Source organism: Daphnia pulicaria, chromosome 1 (genome assembly GCF_021234035.1).
Source record: "Daphnia pulicaria isolate SC F1-1A chromosome 1, SC_F0-13Bv2, whole genome shotgun sequence".
NCBI lineage: Eukaryota > Metazoa > Arthropoda > Branchiopoda > Diplostraca > Daphniidae > Daphnia > Daphnia pulicaria.
Window position 1 is genome coordinate 14,225,337 of NC_060913.1, and position 20,029 is coordinate 14,245,365.

At 41.1% G+C, this 20,029-nt stretch overlaps 1 protein-coding gene and 3 long non-coding RNA genes across 9 annotated transcripts in view; 3 read left to right on the forward strand and 1 right to left on the reverse strand.

Moving 5' to 3' along the window:
• The window catches only part of LOC124330662 (ankyrin-2-like), a 42,504-nt gene extending 32,976 nt beyond the window's left edge, over nt 1-9,528 (forward strand). For all 3 annotated transcript variants that reach the window (XM_046788734.1, XM_046788735.1, XM_046788736.1), the window contains 4 exons: nt 814-6,654; nt 7,290-7,478; nt 8,271-8,343; nt 8,427-9,528. In XM_046788734.1, coding sequence (XP_046644690.1) covers nt 814-6,654; nt 7,290-7,478; nt 8,271-8,343; nt 8,427-8,484 — 6,161 coding nt within the window. In that variant the 3' untranslated portion in view covers nt 8,485-9,528. The remainder of the gene's footprint in view (nt 1-813; nt 6,655-7,289; nt 7,479-8,270; nt 8,344-8,426) is intronic.
• Nucleotides 9,529-10,612: 1,084 nt separating this feature from the next.
• On the forward strand, nt 10,613-12,159 carry LOC124338111. Its single transcript, XR_006917664.1, has 3 exons — nt 10,613-11,023; nt 11,118-11,397; nt 11,655-12,159. It is a non-coding gene; the product is annotated as an uncharacterized LOC124338111 (long non-coding RNA).
• A 1,336-nt stretch (nt 12,160-13,495) lies between these two features.
• LOC124338155 lies at nt 13,496-14,119 on the forward strand. Its single transcript, XR_006917680.1, has 4 exons — nt 13,496-13,555; nt 13,669-13,775; nt 13,841-14,011; nt 14,083-14,119. It is a non-coding gene; the product is annotated as an uncharacterized LOC124338155 (long non-coding RNA).
• Nucleotides 14,120-14,676: 557 nt separating this feature from the next.
• On the reverse strand, nt 14,677-17,140 carry LOC124337814. 4 transcript variants are annotated; one of them, XR_006917528.1, is made up of 8 exons: nt 16,959-17,140; nt 16,733-16,783; nt 16,168-16,662; nt 15,963-16,101; nt 15,765-15,902; nt 15,566-15,669; nt 15,225-15,313; nt 14,677-15,159 (listed from the first exon to the last, which is right to left on the reverse strand). It is a non-coding gene; the product is annotated as an uncharacterized LOC124337814 (long non-coding RNA). The 4 variants fall into 4 exon arrangements; XR_006917529.1 differs by having other exon boundaries at nt 15,963-16,056; nt 16,959-17,139; XR_006917531.1 differs by having other exon boundaries at nt 16,168-16,397; nt 16,959-17,138.
• Nucleotides 17,141-20,029: the final 2,889 nt, after the last annotated feature.

Sequence of the window (20,029 nt, forward strand, 5' to 3'; positions counted from 1 at the left end):
CGATCCTCCGAATCAACGGTCGTCCCCGAGTCCAGCTTTCAATCTACCGATTTACCTTTTGTCGGATCATCTTTTTGTCGAATTCAGTTCCCTTCCACAGGTACATCCGACGAGCTGGAAATTCCGGTTTCCTTTTTTTTTTTTTTAAATTAATTTTTAAGGCTCCGTGAACCCGTTTTGCATGATCACTGCTGATCCAGCATCCACATTTTTAAAATCACACCATTCCACCTTGCAAAAAAAAAGAATCACAATCAATGAAGAATCAAAAGATGTCGCCCTCTTCCTCTGCCTTTTGAGCTGCTTTGCCTGGGAATCCCTGGATGCAAATACTTTTGAAATTTCCCGACACAAGATTCCGGCCGGATTGCAGGCTTTTAAATTGTATATTTTTTTTTCTTTTCACGGCCTTTGTCTATCGTATTGGCCATAACTCTGCATCGCGTAGGTAGGCAATGACATCGGAATTATATATAGTCTGGGATTGTCAAGTCGGGGTTGGTATTGTTTTATGCCTTATCGACTTAACCAAATTTTCCGATACGCCTCTTAATATAACCGCACCCATGATTGATTTAGTTAGTTGTTTTCTACTAACAAGGAAATGAACTGATCAACTAACGTGTTTCCTATTTCAAAGTTTAGATCTACACATATTTCTTAATTACATTCTGTGATAAGAGTTAGCTGATAATTTCACTATTAAGATGTGTGCAATAAGTTATAAAAAAGTATAAAATGAGTTTAAAGAGACACTGAAGAACCAAAAAAACAAAAACAAATTGTATTGCAACGTACCTGTACGTTTTTTAGATGCCAGACTAACCTCGGCAGGTAATACAGCCGCATCCGCCCACCAGTCATTGGTCACTAATCCACCCATACCTGAATCCCAATCACCTGAAACAGCTGATACCTCCACAAATCTTCCAACCTCACGCATTCCGGTGCTGTCCAAACGACAAAATCTGTCACGTTCTGTTTCAGAACAGCCACAGACATCCGCCAGTAAGATGCCAGTCCCAACTCCACGGGTTGGCAGAATGGTTCCAGGTTACTTCTCCAGCGCCGATCACCCATCGTCAACTGATGTCAACGCCGGATCATCCGCCGAATCCATCCCTACTTCCATTCAGGAGAACGTCGAGAGCTACTCTGTGCGAAAACAGTTTTGGGAAGAAGTAGCGTCAGGAACTTCGTCCACATCGTCGTCATCATCAACCAGAACGAGACAAACCAAATCGGAAAGGAGTAGCCTCATTGTGACGGATGAATCTTTCGGCCCAGTCGGACAGCGAGAGACAAAATCGGAGCGCTCCAGCGCTGTTTTGTCCGAAGAAGATATTTACGAAGTCGGCCGTTACACCGTCACCAAAGTGTCCACTTCTGAGACTGTCATCGACACCACCCACGAATCGGTGGGAGCTGCTGGCCAAGAAATAATCGAAGAACTGCAGCTCGTTCAGCATCCCATTGATCAGTCGAGTAGCAAAGTGGAAGAAATTCAAACCGTCCGAACAGAAGAAACGACGGTGACTCGACTCAGCGGTAAGTTTGACAATCCAATCGTCTTGGAGGAGACCGTTACTGGTTCGTCACATCGAGAGCGCATTGGAAGAGAGGAGTACATCTACAGCAGTGGCGATGAGAGCGTCTCTTTGCGCGCTGAAGATGTCGAATCGCAATCCGGTGTCGTTCTTCCTGGCGGCCGCCAAGTGGTGACGGAAGAATTTGCCAAATCTTCCAAAATTGTTTACAAAGATGGCCAGCCGGTCTTTGTCGAAGAATTCCAGTACGACCAGCGCCAACAGCCTGCGGATTCACCTCCGCTTGAATCGGCACCAACCGGCGGATTTGAAGACTCTACTACAGCGGAATCCACAACCGGAGACTGGACTACAGCCGACTCGGTTGAAGTCAATGTGGATTCGCAAGAACACGAAGTGCCAGATATTTCGATTGTTCATCAAGAGTCATTCGGCGGTGGAGTGACAAGTAGCGGCGAATCGCAAGAAGAGGGCGAAACGGTCGCCGGAATGGCTTTTATTAACACGGCCTTCATTGGCGTTGACCACATCGACATCGATCATGAACCAGCCGCCATTGCTCGATCTGTTAGCCCCTTTGAAGTAGCAAGAGGCGAAGCTTACGTTATTGGAACCTATGGTCCGGATTTCGATGCCCCAGTAGAACCGGAAGAGGAGGAAGAAGAGGAAGAGGCCTCGCCCCCTTCGTCACCACAAAGACATTTGACCTTTGAAATGCCACAAGAAGCGATCGTGGCCGAAGAAGTTGACGAATGTCCAGTATCTAGTCAACCGCGCAGCCGGACAACTTCACTCGACTCGCAGGATTTGGAAACTTACGGCAGTGAAGGAGAAGCGGAAGAAGATGAACAAGATCCATCTCAAGTCAAAGATAAAGTATTAAGCTACGGACTCAGTTTCCAGGAAGAGGTCGATCGGGAATTGACTCCAGAAGAGGCCCTACAAATGGCAGAGAATTTGATTGAAGAGATTAAAGTAGAAGCTCCGAGAAGAGCTGAAATGATGAGCTCGACCACTCCGGATAATGAAATCAGAGAATCAGTCGAAGAAGAAACAGAAACAATCCAAGATGTTCCTCAAGATGCTCCTCAAGACGCTCTTCCAAACGCTCCTCAAGCCGCTCCTCAAGCCGCTCCTCAAGACGCAACTCAAGACGCTCCTCAATATGCTTCGCAAGATGTTCCTCAATCATTGAGTTTCAAAGAAGAAACCGAAGCCAAGATATCGGAATATATCCGACAAGTAGATATTCGAGAAGAAGTTTCAACCGCCACTTCCAGTGTCGAGAATGTGGTCGAAGATACCATCAACTGGTCACTCTCCGAAGTTCACGAAACATCCATTCAACAAGAACAATTCCGTGTGGATATTCAAGAATCCTCCCGGACTGTTTTACCCGAACTGGACATTGCGTCTCAAGTCAGTCACGAACAAGAATTAATCAGCCCAGAGCAAGTATACAGTCCTGAACGTGAAACAACATCTACTACATCCTCCGGAAGTAAGATTGACTCTTCCGCTACTTTTTCTGAGAACAAAACCGTTTCTTACGAGGAGACGTCTACTACGTGGACAAGGAAAGAAGAGGAAACGATTTATTTCTCAGCTGTGGAGACGAGCGGACAACGTCCCAGCCGCCCAACCTCGTCTGATGTAGATGCGCTCATCAGCGCCGGAGCCACAACGGCCTGTTCTTCCGAGTACGAAACGGCGTTCTCCTCATCTTCACGATCCGTCAATTCTAGCGATTTCCATTCCGCCGTCAGTTCAGTTAGTTCACGGGAATCGATGAAGTCACTAGACTCTACGGCCGGTGTGGCCTCTGAGAATTCTGAGACACTAATGGCTTCTGCTTTGGAACAAGACACAACCGATCGCGATCTCACTCCTACCGATGTTTCGCTGGATTTGAATCAAATGGATGCTCAATTTAAATTAGCCAGCGATCTTTCCATCCCCACTGTCCAACATGAAGAAGTTGGACATGAAGAGGTTCAACATGAAGAGGTTCAACATGAAGAAGAACAACTAGACAGCAGACCCGAAAGTCCATTTGAAATGATCAGTCCAGTAGATGAAGGAATGGTCGAACTAGAAGACGAAGACGACGACGACCCTGCCGAAGACTTGATTCCGCCCGTAATGAAACGATCGCAAGAAATGACCTTCCACCCGGAACCAAAACCTTTGCGCGAAACTGGAATCTCCCCACCCACTACACCGACTCCTTCGGAAGAATCGCCGAGTTTGAAGTCCAGCCTGGAGGCCGAAAAATTATTATTCGACTACGTCATGTCAACCGACTACGTCATGTCAACCACTGATGAAGCGGCTTATTTGTCTACATCTACGCTTTCTGACGGAACGTCGTCGACTGTGATTGAAGCGGGCGGAAGGGCCGTCAAACAAGACACAGATGATCAGCTTTCCGACGAACCAGAAGTCGACCAGGAAGTACAAGAAGATGAAGCGGCAGTGACAGCTTTAGACGCATCCACTATTACTAGTCGATCGGGCAGTTTGGCATCCGGCACGGAAGTGGAGGGGATCGTCAGTCGTCAAGTAACCATCACCTCAGCGACCGTGACACACGATTCGACGCAATCCATCAATACGCAAATCACTACGCGCCGTGTTGTAGCGCAAATAGAGCCGGAAGTGTTGGCACTGCCCGCTTCCATGGTGCCCGATATTACCGTCCAGAACGCTAGTCCAGTCATCGATCGCCGATTTAGTTATCCGGAGAACGTTGCGGGTGCTGACCTGTCGGAATTGGCCAAAGAAGTCATCGAAGAAGTGCCTTCCGACGAGGAGCTGGAAGAAGAAGATGAAGGCTATGGTGTGGAATCAGCAGAGCCAGAACAGGTAGAGCACGAAGAGAAGATTGAACAATACGAAGGACAAGAAAAGCTTGAACAGTACGAACAAGATGAAGAGCTTGAACAGTACGTCCAGGCAGAAGAATTGGAACAGTACGTTCAGGCAGAAGAATTGGAACAGTATGAGCAACAAGAAGATCTTGAACAATACGTCCAGGCGGAAGAACTGGAAGCACCAGAACTAGAAAACCAAGAAGAATTTCAACAAGAACTACCTGAACTTCCTGAGCTTCCTGAGGAACCCGAAGAAACTGACTACCCGGAAGTGGATGTAGAAGAACTAATATCGCCTCCAGCCTTGGTGGCTAGACGTATCGATCCGCCATCCATGGCTAGTTACAATTACGAAATGTCTTTTGAGAGAACTGAAGATGAAGAGGAGGAAGCGGCCGCAGTTGAAGTTGAGGATTCCATCGAAGATTTGGAGAAACAGAAACGTTGGATGGAAATGCAATTCGAAGAGGCTGAAGATGCAGCGCAAGGAATTTTCCAGCAGATTCCCAGCCGTGTTCAACCACTAGCCGACATCGAAGAAGGCAAAGAAGATGAAGAGAGTCTCAATGGCTCTGATCGTCTAGTCGGCCGGCTCAAGGAATCACTGAGCAGCACTCCCGAGTTTGACGTGCTCAGTGGGCGAAGATATTTTACCCGCAGTGGTGACGTCGACGACCTATCGGTTGATTCTCTCCAAGATTTCGAAAGACTCGAGTTGGAATTGCACGCTGAAAAATTGAGACGCCAGAGCAACGGTTCCGGTTCTCAAGAGTCACTCAACGGACGACGCATTGGTAGCCGCAGTAGCGGCGGAGACAACGTATCCGTGAATTCGTTGACGGAATTCGAAAGATTGGAACGCGATATGGCCGAGGCAGCTAAACTCGAAGAGCGTGCCAGACAACAAGAGGCCGCTCTACTCTCTGAAATCGAAGAAGGTCACGAAAGTCAGACATCCGAGTCGGAAAGCTGCGAAACGCTTTCCGGACAGCGGGAGGGCGACGACACGGAAGAAGATGATGACGACGATTACGAGCAGCGCATGTTCGAAATTGATGAAATCATCCGTCAAGCGCAAACGAATATTGAGCAATTTGAAACGGAACTAACGACCGAAGTCAAAGAAACCGTCCGCAGCTCCAGGATGGAATCGACCGGAAGTTTCAATGAAACGACTCGTAGCAGCGTTGTCGACATGAAGACGGAATCGGTCGATTCCGTTGACAGTATCGAGCCGGATTTTTTGGCCGGTGGTAGCACAAGCCAGCGCACTGCAGCTATCTATCGGTCTTGCATCCGCACAGAAATCAAATACAGTTCCGATGATATTCAACAACCGGATAGCTTGGCTGGAGGTCCCGACTCCCTGGATGTTTTCGGTCCCAGCTCGGTGGATTCGCTAGACTCAAATGCACGAAGCCGAACAGGCCATGAATCCGATTCACTTCAAGCTATGGTTGGTGCGGAATCATCAAGTGATGATTCCGCACCATCTTCCGCCAGAGAGGATCTCCCGCGTGACTCGACAGTTCAACGTCCAACTGCCATCTTTAGGCCTGCCACTTGTTCTTCTGACTCGCTTGAACAAACTCAGAGCAGTTCTCGAGCCACAGGCTTCGATTCCGATTCAATCATGTCCGGAAGTATGACTAGTTCAATGGGATCTGCTGCAGCGATTACAGTTCCCACGAGTGAGACATTGACGACACCTTCCGGAGCTCCCGTCTACACGGAAACGACTCGCACAGTCGAATTGAGTCCAGAAATTCGCAAAGTTACATTCCACGGCCCAGATGTCGATGAGCAAATGAAAGATTTCGTGAGTCAGTTCGCCCCCGGAGAAGACATCCAAGAAGTCGAAGTGACCGATCCGGTGACGGGCAACGTATTTGTGACCCGTGTCACGCAACGTCGAGCTTTTGTGGACGCTGAAAATTTGCCAGCGGGAGAAGATAATTTACCGTCCAGACAAGCGGTGGAGGAGTACATCCGGACCCGAGGTCCGCAACTAGAAGATGTTGACTCCTTCGAAGTCGATGATGGCTACGGCAACATCCAGCGGGTCATCCGCAAGCGTGCCGTTGTGGACAGCACCGTGACTGCCGTCAATCCTACCACGCATTCCCATGCTTCCCCCTCACTGTCCCAGAACCACCCGACCGCATTCCAAAGTACACCTGCCACAGAGCCAATGGAGTCCACCCCTCTGCCGGAAATGACCTCTAGCGGAGCAGGTAGAGCTCTCCGTTCAATTGTCCAAAAGACACTTTGAATCTCTCTCTCTCTCTCTCTCTCTCACTCTCTCTTTCTCTTTCACGCAACCGTATACACACACACACACCAAACCTGCTTCATTTACGTTTCCTACACAATCACCTCTCCCTTCAATGTATTCTACCTCGGTTGGTCATTTTTCAGGTTGTAAATGATTGGTTATATTTATTTATATTTATTACTATTTATTTTTATTATTACTTTATTTTTATTTTATTTTTATCGTTAGATTTGTTTTTTTATTCATTCGCGTGGCGTCGGTTTACTCTATCTATATGGTTCGAATGCGGTTTCGTTGGGTTGTGTTTGTTTTATCAAATTATTGATCCCGGCATGTTGAAATCCCCTTCACGCACACCGGTCCCACTTTAAAGTATTTTTTGAAATTTGGTTGGTTTTTATTGGATCATTGAAGCTACGTATTGTACGCTCACGTTTTATTTTGTTGTGATTTTATTCGTCATGATGAATCGATTGCCTTAATACGTTTTTTTTTTTTCACTCATCGTATTCTTATTCTAAACAAAGTAAAACAAGTTGAAGGTGATTGTGGCTATTTGTTTTGTCGTCCCGTTTTATTCCCAAAAATGAGAAGCCCGTCATGACGGTGTCCAACCTCAACTGCCCTCTGCTCCTCGCGACTCTATCAGCATCGACGACGATGACGACGATGAGGAAGCGATGGAGGTCGACTCTCACGAGCACGACTGGCGTTTGGCCGAGTTCGCTCCTAATACGACTCTTGGCCGGCAACAAGCCACCAATTCCCAACTAATTACGGCTGGTCATTACAACTCTTTTTCGTTTGATGTGCACCGGCTCTTCGTTTTCATTTTGGTTTTCCGTGTGCAGCACTTTCGTCCGGAACGAGCACGACACATTAAAAAAAAAACTTAACCACCGATGAGATTATACGAATGGCAACCGATTCATTTAGCACGTTTAATAGCTGAACCCCATTCATTCACCATAGTGAATCGTCGTAAAGCATGCTGATCCCCCATTGTAGATTCGTTTGGGTTTTTAGTTTATTAAGGCTTGAAATTACATGCTGCACATTATGCTGCTGCATGCTCAATCTTTTTCTCTTTCTCTCATGCTGTCTTGTTTATGTTTATCGGTTAAAAGTCATCTTCTCCTCCAAAGAAAAAAAAACAAACAAAAAAACAAACAATGCCGTGTGTTATCTGGCGTCTGTTGGTCACCAAGATTAGGCACTTGAGCTATTTGATTTCTTGTCACCAGTTCAAACAGCTCTTGAAATTGCCCATCAAATAGTTGGTCAATTTTTCGACAGTTGCTGCTTCTTTCATTTGGTTTCCAATGATAAAATTTGTTTTATCATTTGATTTGAAATTTGCTACTGTACAGTATTAGTTTTGATTTTGCGTTTGATTTTTCGCTACTTGTACCGACTATGGTCGATCTTGTTAGTTTCAATGCCGACTCTCATGTGCTGACCACATTACCTATTTTAAATGGTAGTTTTTCTTTGTGGACCACACTCTATTTTCCTTCCGTTTTATCAGCAACACAAACTAAAACGATCAAACGATATTTAATTTTATTTAAACAGAAGCTGATGATCAAACAGCAGCGTCCGCCGCCTGCCAGCAGTATGATCCAACCTGTTCAGCTATAAGCGAAAGGTTAGTGATATCAATTCAAAATGTTTGTATACGAATGATTCAAACGACTAATTGAAAAAAAAAAAAAAAAAATGTTATTGCAGCGAACCATCTTTACCCTCTCAGCCCGATTGGTCTGATAGTGCTCAAGGTGGAAATTAAAACGACAAATTCGCTTCATGATCTTAATACTGCGGATGGAACGGGAAAACATCACGAAGAGTGTTGAACCAACCAACAGTCAATAGCCATTCTTCTGTGGAAAAACCAAGAAATATTGAATTGTCTCAGTAATTCAAACATTCAAAGGCTATTCTCTTAATCGTGCTTGTGTCATATTATAGTATGAAAATTACGCAGTTATTCTATCACTACCACCTCTTGGCCCTCTCACATCTCGACAACGCATGTTTGAGAGTTTTTAATTTGAAGCAAAAGGAAATGTAAGACCGAACTCCATCATGTTGTGTTTTGAAAACTTTCCTCCCTATAAATCTCCCTATAGGACTGTCATCAACTGAGCTCCAACAACCTTTATTTCAATTCTACAGTTTCAAATTTTGACATTTATTCCTACAGCTTTTTCCGTTTTACCTGCCATCCTGCTCCGATTTTATTCAGTTGTATACAAGCGATATACATTTATATAAAAGGGATAGAACGTAAGAGACTAATAAACTCCCTACTTAGAGAGAGGACCTCGAAACATATGTTAACCGAAGAAAAGAAATACTATCGAACTCGAGTTCTTTTTTTAAAGACGAGTGTGAAAATAAAAAGGAAGAAACGAGAAAGATAATAGCAGCTAATATTGTGTGTGAAACGTCCCTTTTTCCTGTGTTCGTGCTGAGAAACGTGGCTTTTTATATTGACTTTTCAAATAATGGCTTTTCAATTATTATAGAAGCTTCTAACAAGTTTTAATTTATCACAGTCGTGTCTATCTGCCCTCATCCTTCTCTCTCTTCCTTCGACTCTATTGTAGACCTTCTTTAAGCTTCTTGCAGACGAAATAAAAAATAAAGATTTACATACTTATACCGATACCACACCCACACAAATCAGACGCGAATTGAATTATACATTGCTGTCAATTGATTTAAAAGAAAAAAAAAACAATAGGGTTATTGTTAATTGTATTGCTCTTCAAAATATTACACCCTCTTTTATCCTGTGTGGTTATACAATACATTTTCTGTCCAACAAGCCGCAATAGTCGTCTGCGTTTCATTTTGTTCAAATGTGCATCTTATTTTAATGTGAGTTTTCTTTAGAATTTCAAGAAGCTTTATTAAGTCGATAAAAAAGTGAGATGTTCAAGGTTTGTAGTAAAATACGCGGCTCGTAGAAGACGTAGAAGTCCATTAATTTCCCGTTGCAGATTGCACAGGTTTTCGAGTCGTTCGAGTTCGAGTTATTGGATTATTGGAGTCATCATCATGAAAATGAATGGTGATAAAATTGAACTTGCTTCTTGCCGTCACTAGATGGCTATTCGTAGTCTGTCTGTCAGCAGCTGTCAGTCACAGCGGTCACAGATGACAGATGTGACTGGGAGAGGTAGTGAACAAACAAGAAACAACAAATGCCGAATATTAATAATTAATATCCACAAAATATATGTAGGTAAATCTGTAACTTTCATAATCTAATCATCGTAGTTGATATTTACCATCTCTGTATTCTAGTATTCTACATAACGTGTGCCAGCTTGTCTGCTGTCATCTCTCAAATCTCATTTATAGGAAATGCATTTCTATTAATAGATTAATTGAATCATGAGCATTTAAGTTGTTACATCAAGTTGCTGAATAGACAACAACATTTTTAGCTAAGGATTCTTGTTGCATTCTTGGCTTAACATTTATAAAATTTATTCAGCCGAAATTTGAATTTTCTTGTGCCACAGGTGCTTGTGATGCAGGTGCTTGTGCACAGGTGTTTGTGATTATAGGGATAAAATGGTCCAATCTAATAAGCCAAGTTGTGTCTTCCAAAACAGAGTAGAACTCATGTGACAGTGTTGTAGAATCAAACAATCAACTGTGTTACATCTACACTGAATAGCATGTGGGTTTTTTATTAAATTGCCATGATATTGAACTAGACTTACTAAAATTATTAGTTGGGAATTCTTCCCTAGTGCAGATTCTTTTGTAAAATATGTGATATTGAAGTAGTTTCGAGGCACTGTTTAGTGTAACTTTATGCCTGTCATTATATTATGTGATATATGACATCTGCTTCTTAATATTAAATAATTTATTTTTTATTATTTTAACAGTCTCTGAGTATGAGCTGCAGCCAGTTGGTGAAAGGTGTGAACAAGACAGCTGTTGCATTTAGTTTGTGGTGCTGCTATTATTATTCTTGAATGTGTTGGTTATTCTGATTCTTGTCCAGCACTGGGTCAAGATCAATCCCGGTTCCATTTCTAAAACGGACACAGAATTTTATTCCTGCACTTGAACAGCATTCTCCATTGAATTGGACTCGGACTTCTTCCGGGAAAAAAGAGGATTCTGAATCTGTTTCCGGTGACGAAATCGATTCCAGCAAAGCTTCGGAATCCTCTCTCAATTCAGGAGCCGCTTCCAGCACTAATTTCCCCTCGGATATCGACTCCATTTCCACAACAGGTACATATTTGACCAATATCTTTAAGCATCCCACACAGAAACCAGAAACAATTCACAAAAAAGTAAGAATATTTTGATCAATTGTAATGAAGAAATCTATAGATTAAGTAATGGGAGACCATTCATTAGAAAAAGCTAATAATTCATTATATTTAGGCAACAACGACTGCTATGTAGAACTCGACTAATAAGTTTCTAAAGAGGAATTTCAAACGATCGTTAAAGTTGAGAAAGAAGAAAATAACGGCTCGATACAATCAAATCAAAGAAGGACAAAACCAGAGAAGAGACGCCGCAAATGTTACTTGTCGTACAAGTCCTGTCGTTGGTGGCGCGTTTTGATGTCAGGTGTCGTTAAATTACATTCCGACTTGCAACTACACCGACTTTGCAACCAGATTCTTTATTGCCATTTGCAATGGAATGATCAGTTTAGGTAAGTCAACGTTTACTAGATATTTACATGTAAACTTTCGCTCTACCACAAATGTCGCATTGCCCAATGTCGGATGTTACGTTTGCCTCTGTGTTTGGACTTCTTTTTTTTTTTCAGTCGAGTTTTACGGTGCAAATTTGGCCACGGTTTGATTTTTAAGTCTTAAGTCTGTCTTAAGTCTTAAGTCTTAGGAATGATTGTGCATTATAAACTATTCCTTGTTATTATGGTTATTATTGTATCTGTTGTCTTATCAGGTTCGCCGTTCGCGGATCTTGGATATTCCCAGTTTTTACAACAAGTTCCTGAATATTGTTGTACTAACCACAACATCAGCTACCTTTACCTACCTACTAACATCAGGATGATTGGATGAAGAATGTAAAAAACTTGGGCATTTACTAGGATCCCGGATCCGTGACCGTTCAGCGTTCAGTCGTTCGTTTATGCTAAGAAATCTGTCGCTTGTCACTAGGTGTGTGAAATTGTGTCCAGCAGGTGATGGAGAGTCTGTTCTTCAGTGAGTGACGACTGACGAAATCAATCGCCGCCATTTGCCTTTGACGCAATGGATGGAAACGTGCTGCAGCTGCTGCATCATAATGATGTTTTTCGCTTTTACATTTTAGAAGTGATGAGGTATTTGGTATTTCCACGCCATTCGACTAAGCTTAATCGAAAGTGAACAATTCTATAGCATATAAGTGAATCGTGAAAGTTTTGACTTTTCGAAAGATCCATTTTTTAATCCATTACTTTCATATATTTTGTGAAAGCATGCGTACGAAGATCTTTTGCCTTTCTCCACGTGATCGCTGCCGTGTCATGAAGATCCTTCTTTGAGGGTCCTCTAATATATTTCAAGACAAAAATGTAATGATGTTCAACTGATACAGTGTTTATTAATCATTTTTCAATTACCATTGTAGAGTTCAACCTGCAGACGGGCCGGACACTTTGCAAGTCCTTCACTTTTGAAGGTCACGGGGAACATTACGTGTAAAACTGTCAATGCGGTGGTGTAGAAGTTGGGTGAGAACGACACGTGTTGCATCATTATCAAGCAGGTACAATAGCCGTAAGGCTCAGCCATTTGGTATTCATTTTGATATTGGTTGTTGTAGACCCATCCCCAGCAACGTCAACCTAAAGGAGGAAAGGCCAGTTTGCATGTCCTTCACTTTCGAAGGTCACGGAGATCATTACGTAAAACGTGTCATGCAGTGGTGTAGAGGTTGGGTGAGAACGGGACGGCGCGTGTTTCATCATTATCAAGCAGAAGATACAATACTGCAAGGGTAAGAGGTAAGAGTGAGAAAAAAATCGTATAAAAGGAGAGAGATAAGGCCAGTGACATCAGTAGATTGAACATCACCAACACTGCAACAAGTGCTGTGCACTATTTGTCACTAACTGCATTCTTATTGTGTAATTAGTTGGTAATCATGACTCATGAGTAAATATTCTGTTACTTGTATTTTTTATCAATTTCTATTGTTGTTCTAATTTTTTAATATGCCAGTTATTAATTAATGTTCAAATTATTTATTGTTTAGTTGTATAAAACGGGAGAAAAGGCGAAAGAATCAGGCGAGTGATTATCTCTGACACGACAACAACTGCTGTGCGCTATTTGTCATCAACTGCATTCTTCGTCGTATCACCAGTTAGCAGTCACGGGGGACTATGGCGTCGTGCTGCTGTTGATTGTTGTCCACAAATACCACACCATCGAGGCTCCAGAATATTACATTACAACTTATGCTGCCCGAGCTACTACACCGCAGCCAGAATAATTATTCTGCCCCAAGCCCGATTACTTCACAAAGGCCCTGAAGCCGTATACCACAACCTACGTTGCCCCATTTTACTTCATCGTGGCTCAAAAGTACTACACCACCAAGGCACCTGAGTACGAAACCACCACGTGTTCTGCATCAACCTACTACACTGAGACTTCCAAGAATTACTCTGCTGCAGTAACTACACCGAGACTTCAGTTTGCTACATCACAACCTATGCTTCATCTAACTACTACATCGAAGCCCCCAAGTACTACATCGTAAAGGTCGAATATTACATAACCACGTACGCTGCTCCAGTTTACTACACCGTCATCAACTGCATTCTTTGTCGTATTACCAGTTCGCAATCATGGGTAAATATTTTGCTTTTACATATAATTGTAAATGCTCACCTTTTAAAAGCCCTACCTTTTTTTTGTTAATATGCTAGTTGTTATTACATATTTATGTTCAATTTATTGTCTAGTAAACTATGGCGTCATGCTGCTGTTGGTTGTTGTATCGTTGATGGCTGGGTCGACCACGGGTGTACTGATGTTTCCTGTGTATGGTGGATAACAAATTATAAACAGAGTGAGATGTCAAGCACATTAACAACAAATTATAAACAAGATGACTCTTTTTTTATATATTTGCAGGGTCTAAACTACATGTATCTAAATTTGCATACCAGACTTTATGAGAAGTCATGTCGTTTGAAGAAGAAGGACGATGACAACACAATCAACAAGGTCCCTTGTTTGAAAACCCGTTGGCTGCTACCTGTGAATCTCCCTTTTTACTTCCTTAAACGGGCCCTCTTAATTGAGGTATTGCTTTCGGTCGCTAAAATCTTATTTAAAATTATTGTCATCCAAATAAATGTTCATTCTGCTTACAGGGTAACTCTTCGCTCCTGATCATCCACTGGAGCTGACGAGAGAATGCTGTAATTCAGGACTGTTAAATTGTGTAGTTAGATTAAATTACAAGTGCATTTCTGGGCTCCCTTCTTTTCTGTGGCCCCGTTTCCCTAACTTACCACTAACCAACGCCCGCCGGTGGTCACTCACCCGCTGTGAAACCAGGAGGAGGGGAGGGCTCTGGTCGAACGGGGACTTGGAAGGTGCATGATCCGATGAAAACTTTTTGAGGGTCATGAGTCTAACCTGGAAGCCTAGTATGACTACATCTCCCCGGAAAAACTTGCCTTGTACTTCTCTATTCTTCTCGGTCCAGATACTATCTCTGGGGGCCGTAGACAAAACCTATAACAGCATGTGCGAGTTAAAACAATGCATCCACTACCCAATGAAACAAATAGCCATGGTTTATTTTTTGTGGAAATTTTCGTTAGTCAAGTTACAAAGACGATGCAGATTTCCGCAAAACTAAATCATCGCTTTTTGTCTCATTGCCGCAGCGGTGGTGGTGGGTTGCGTTTCAACTTGTGCAGAAGAAAATGGACGCTCTGTTTATTAAATTTTTTTAATTATTTATCTATTTTTACAAATATTACATGGTACAAGTGTATAAAGTGTAAAAGTGTATAAATTTGAGGGTTGTTAGGTGTAGGTGCATGTTTGTGGGGTGTGAAGAATTGGAAGGTCTAATAAGTTATTGTGGTTTTGAGATAAATTGGCAGGGATATGATTGCAGGGTTAGAAATTAACTGTTTTTCATCCAAACTTTAAATATCCCCCCATTCCAACATCCTCCACTTTCCTTTCCCAATCCCGAAAATATGTTTATTACGTGTTTGACATAAACATCCCCATATTTCTTGTTTGTTCCTTCTAAACATATTAACGGTAAACTACATTGACACAACGGCAATTTCGTAAAATAATAATGCAACTTTGGTAACACAACATCAGCACCAAGGAACGGCCAATTGAACTTGATGTAGAAAGATCTTTCACCAGCATAGGCTTCAACAACGTACCACAGCGGACAGCAACTCCGCGAACATAAAAAACTAAACGTATAACCAAAATGAAATGAATTAATCTAGATGAATAAATGTCACTTTACGTTATTTACAAGAGTTAAAGCCCTCAGCTGGCTGCATAAAATCCATGTGTATGTTGGGCAGCAACAAAGAAGCTCATACTTTTACCAGACTGATAATCCTATTTATAAAAAAAAAACTCAATTACTATCAACTATCAAGGAAACTATGTCTTAAATTACAAAAACAAAAATGACAGAAGTCAAAGTAAACTATGCAAACACAATCCTTCAGAATAAAAGTTGCAAAAGAACCTACAGCTAGCAAGCTTTTACCAGGTAGACAACTGAAAATTCTACCACAAACAAGTTAAGAGATAGTCACTGACTAACTAAGTCTGTAGTCTCACAGTTAGAAAGTTGAACATATTTACCTGAATAGTTCTGAAGTGTTTCTTACAAAATGTACAGCCGGTACAGGAAAAAGAGGAATTTATCCTTGGCATGGCTGTCCAATTTTCAAAGAGCTCAATTTCACCTACATGAGGGAAGAAAAGAGTTACTATGAAATCAAGAGAGAGGAAATTAAGAGATACAGGAAATCAAATGCGGTTTTTTTTCTTCTTTTCAGACCTGGAGTGTTACAATTCTGCTCGGGCATCACTCAATAAGGGGAAAGAATTGAGGTAATCACTTTTTGTGATTGTGATGGGTAAATGGTTTTCAATCTTTTCGTTGATATCCAACTCTTACGTCACTCTGTGCAGAACTCTACAAACAAATAATGGTTAAAGCTTTATTAAAATATCTATTATACTGCAGGGTTCTCACTTTTCAATGCTTGGCATTGTCTCTTAATAGTGGGTGTTGTCGTAATTTGTCGTAATTTGACAGCTGAAAATTATCAAACGCTGTAATAAACCCACTAGCGTTGGAAAAAGGATACGTATAAGTAACACTTCGTTTGATGCTAGGAATTATAACACAGTTTAAAGCTAATCGTTTACCGGTAAATAATTTAGAATTTTTCAGGTACCTGGGTGATTCCCCATGGTGAGTAACAGCGGACTGAAGTGGTACAACTTGTCAGTGGAGTGTAGGACAAGTTGTGCAGCAACATTAGCAGCATTGAAGCTGGATGAGGAGTGTTGCGAAGAAGGCCAACAACATGTCCAAAGAAGTGAAGAAGGTAAGCAGAGTAACTGTAGACTCACCAACACCAGAGACAACAGCAGCTTATTCCGAGTCAAGCACACCTTTCACCATCTACACATAGAGAAGCAAACAACATTATTCGACAGTTTGAATTAATCTACCTTTAAAAAAAATGAAGGGAAAAAAATAGCTTTAGCTTCAGAAATAAGCAGTAGTTACAAAATGAAATTAGCATGCTAATGATTTCTTTCAAAAATACTTTAACAATTCTTTTTTTCAAAATTTTACAGCCAGCAATAATCAACACCTGTTTTACATCCATGAAGTGTATATAGTTGAAGCAAAATGAAAACGGATGAAAATTTAATGAAATATCCTGTATGAAACATATTGATATAGACTAATACAACAACTTTATTTGGAAAACGAATATCAAAAATAGTTACCATTTCAATGAAGTATGTAGTACGAGACGACATTTCAGCATACGGACAGCACTTTCAGGACACATGGTCAGACCATGGTCAGACGACCCACTGGAAGTAGGACAGAAACAGAAATGATAGGCCAAATAGCCTTTAGATCAGTGATCAACACACACACGACCACAAGAATATATCTAATTCACCACATACACAATTGCATTCATGGATAAGAAACCCCAAAAAATACCTTTCTATCTTCACGATGGAAAATGTTGAAGTTCGCTGACATGACTAATACACAAACCGTAGCCAGCATAACTTACAGCGTGCAGCGTCCCAAAGAGCAAAGACAAGACGAATGAGGTGATTTTGATTCTGTAGTCTGGTCTGCACTTCTGACTTCTCTGATCTGTCTGCTGTACTGACGTAACACTTTCAAAAATGTTGTCCTATATCCTTTATGGCAGTGTCTTGTAGAGACTATGCACACAGCAATTTACGTCGAAGCGCGCCTGTCTTTAAAGATTGTAAGACGAAAACCGAACCTTGGAACTCGTATATCAGAAGAAATCGCAACAACTCTTTAAATACTGTTTTTCCTGAAAAACGTAGCTAACAGCGTCAACAACGCAAACGTGCGATTTACATTAAATCAACATATCTTTTGAAATATTAAGAAACATTTTCTAACGAACAATTGTTTGTTTACTTGAGTTCATTTTTGGATGTTTTATGAAAATGTGCTCGATATACTTATATTTTAGTTCTATTACGAGCCTATTCTATTTTGCGTATCCTTTTGCGTATAAACTGATTCTGAGAAATACGATAATGTTAGTCATGATAAGAGGTTGTACCTATCCCATTTAGCTATAGATCTTAATTACTTGCATTAATTGATAAAGATGTGTAACCATAGGAAACACTTGTCAAAAATTTAGTCCTGTATGCATTAAACACTTATAGAAGGAATTCCCCAACCTAGTGAGTGAATTGTTTTAGGCATACAGAACAAACCTATGATAGGTGAGTTGTTGTTGTTGTTGCTGTTGTTGCTGTTGTTACTATTGAATTTGAAGCAAAGATGACTCTTTTTAATACTCTTGTTCTTGAAAACGTAGCTAACAGCGTCAACAACTCAAAAGTGCGATATACATAAAACCAATAGGTTCATTGAAATATTAAGAAACAGTTTCTAACACACAATCGTTTGTTTACTTGAGTTCATTTTTTGTTGTTTCATGAATATGTACTTGATATACTTTTATTGTAGTTATAATAACAAACAAAAGTGTTTTGTGTCTCTGAGTGGTAATGGTATTAACCTTGCGGATTTTGTCTCACACGGCTCGCAAAAAAGGCGGAACATTTGTGGGGGTGGGGACTGGGGATATATTCTTTCTTTTGTCTACGACTACAACACACTCGAATTGTTTGTTTTATTGGCTAGTGGGCTAGTCACTATTACGCAAGAAGGTTTACGATTAGTAGTTAAGGAAAATAACATTTCTTCGTTATTCAAAAGTTGCGTCAGAATAAATTTAGTGGTTTTTTCATCAATTCTGATATTAGGGGACTTTTATCAAATGTCACGAACGGGTTAGCGCGGGATTCACGTTGCTGTGGCCGACCAGTGGTGTAGTTTAACGGAGCTGGCTCTGTGATCGCACGAGCCCAGTCTCCCCAAAAGCACATGCACTGCCGTCACTCCAACACACGAAAAACGGACGACAGTGCCCGACACCAGTTAACAGAGAGACCCTCACATACTTTTATTTTAGTTCTATTACGAGCCGAAGTTTATTTTGCAAAGCCTTTCGCGAATTAACTGATACCGAAAAATCGATAACGTCAATCATGATCGGGACTTCCCCATGGGTCTAAATTATAGTTTTTTTTATAAAGATGTGAATCCGTAGGAATCACTTGACAAAAATTTGGTCCTGTATGCATTAAACCAAAAGACTTTACCCCCGTTGAGACGTAGGAACACTCTTTCAGTACTCCGAAATAACACTCAGAGGTTTAAAACACTCCAAGTGATACCACATCACGTCTCAACCTTCATCTTCGTTGACTTTAGGCATGACAAAACTTGTAAACTACCAGTGGGTGGGTAAGTTTTCTGATTAATTTTTTAATAATGACTCTTTATGTTACTGTAATTCTTGAAAACGCAGCTAACAGCGTCAACAACACAAAAGTGCGATGTACATCAAATCAACATATTTTTTGAAATATTAAGAAACAGTTTCTAACTCACAATTGTTTGTTTACTTGAGTTCATTTTTGTTTTTTCATGAATATGTACTTGATATACTTTTATTGTAGTTATAATAACAAACCAAAGTGTTGGGTGTCTCTGAGTGGTAATGGTAGCCTTGCGGATATTGTCTTACACGGCTCGCAAAAATGGAGGGTGGGGGAGGGGATATTCTTTCTTTCTTCTCACACTCAAATTATTTATTGGCTAGTAGGGCTACTAAATCTTCTATTCTACACTGTGATACTTTTCTTGTCTTTGATGTGCTACTAGAATTTTTTGAAAAAAACACAAATAGGTGCTCTTATCTGTTGCTTGACCTTCGATTCTTTTGAAGAAAAAAAAATTAATCCCATATGGAAGGTATAACAAGGTAATTAAATACCACTATTCCTGTCTTCGTGTGGCAGTATTTTATATGATCGTCTCTCTCGTTCTCAACATCTTTGCCTGTTTCGCTACATTGATAACCAGATTCAATACACTGACAAAATATTCTACTCTACTTTTAAAACTATGAAGTTCAAAAAACAAATATTGATTTACATTAATATACCTAATGCCGAACTTCAGCAATCAACATCCCTACGAGGTCAGGTTGCTAGTAATAATCCAGTCGTCACTTGGTTATATTCTTGGATTCAACTGATAATATATTTTATCAAGATGTGTTTCCCATGGCCATGGATACACTTCACAAAATTTTTTTCCTTTATACTTCAAGATGGAGATGTCGGCAAATCGGCAATACCGTAGTCTGTCATCTTTAAGGATAATAAGACGAGACAATAATCGATTCCTCGTAGAAATCTATCAAACGAGCGACTTATCCTGAATGTAAATGACTGGGTGACAGGTGAATGGCGTGACTGCAACACCAAACCCCCTGGTGGATGAATTCTAACCCCACCTTTTGACAAAAATTCTAATGCTCCAACCAACCTTTTGAAAAAAAAAATTTTTAAATAAAAATAAAATTCTAACCCCACCTTTAAAAATTTTAGAATAACCTTCAACAATAATCACTGTATCGCCTAGAATAATGGTTCCTTTTG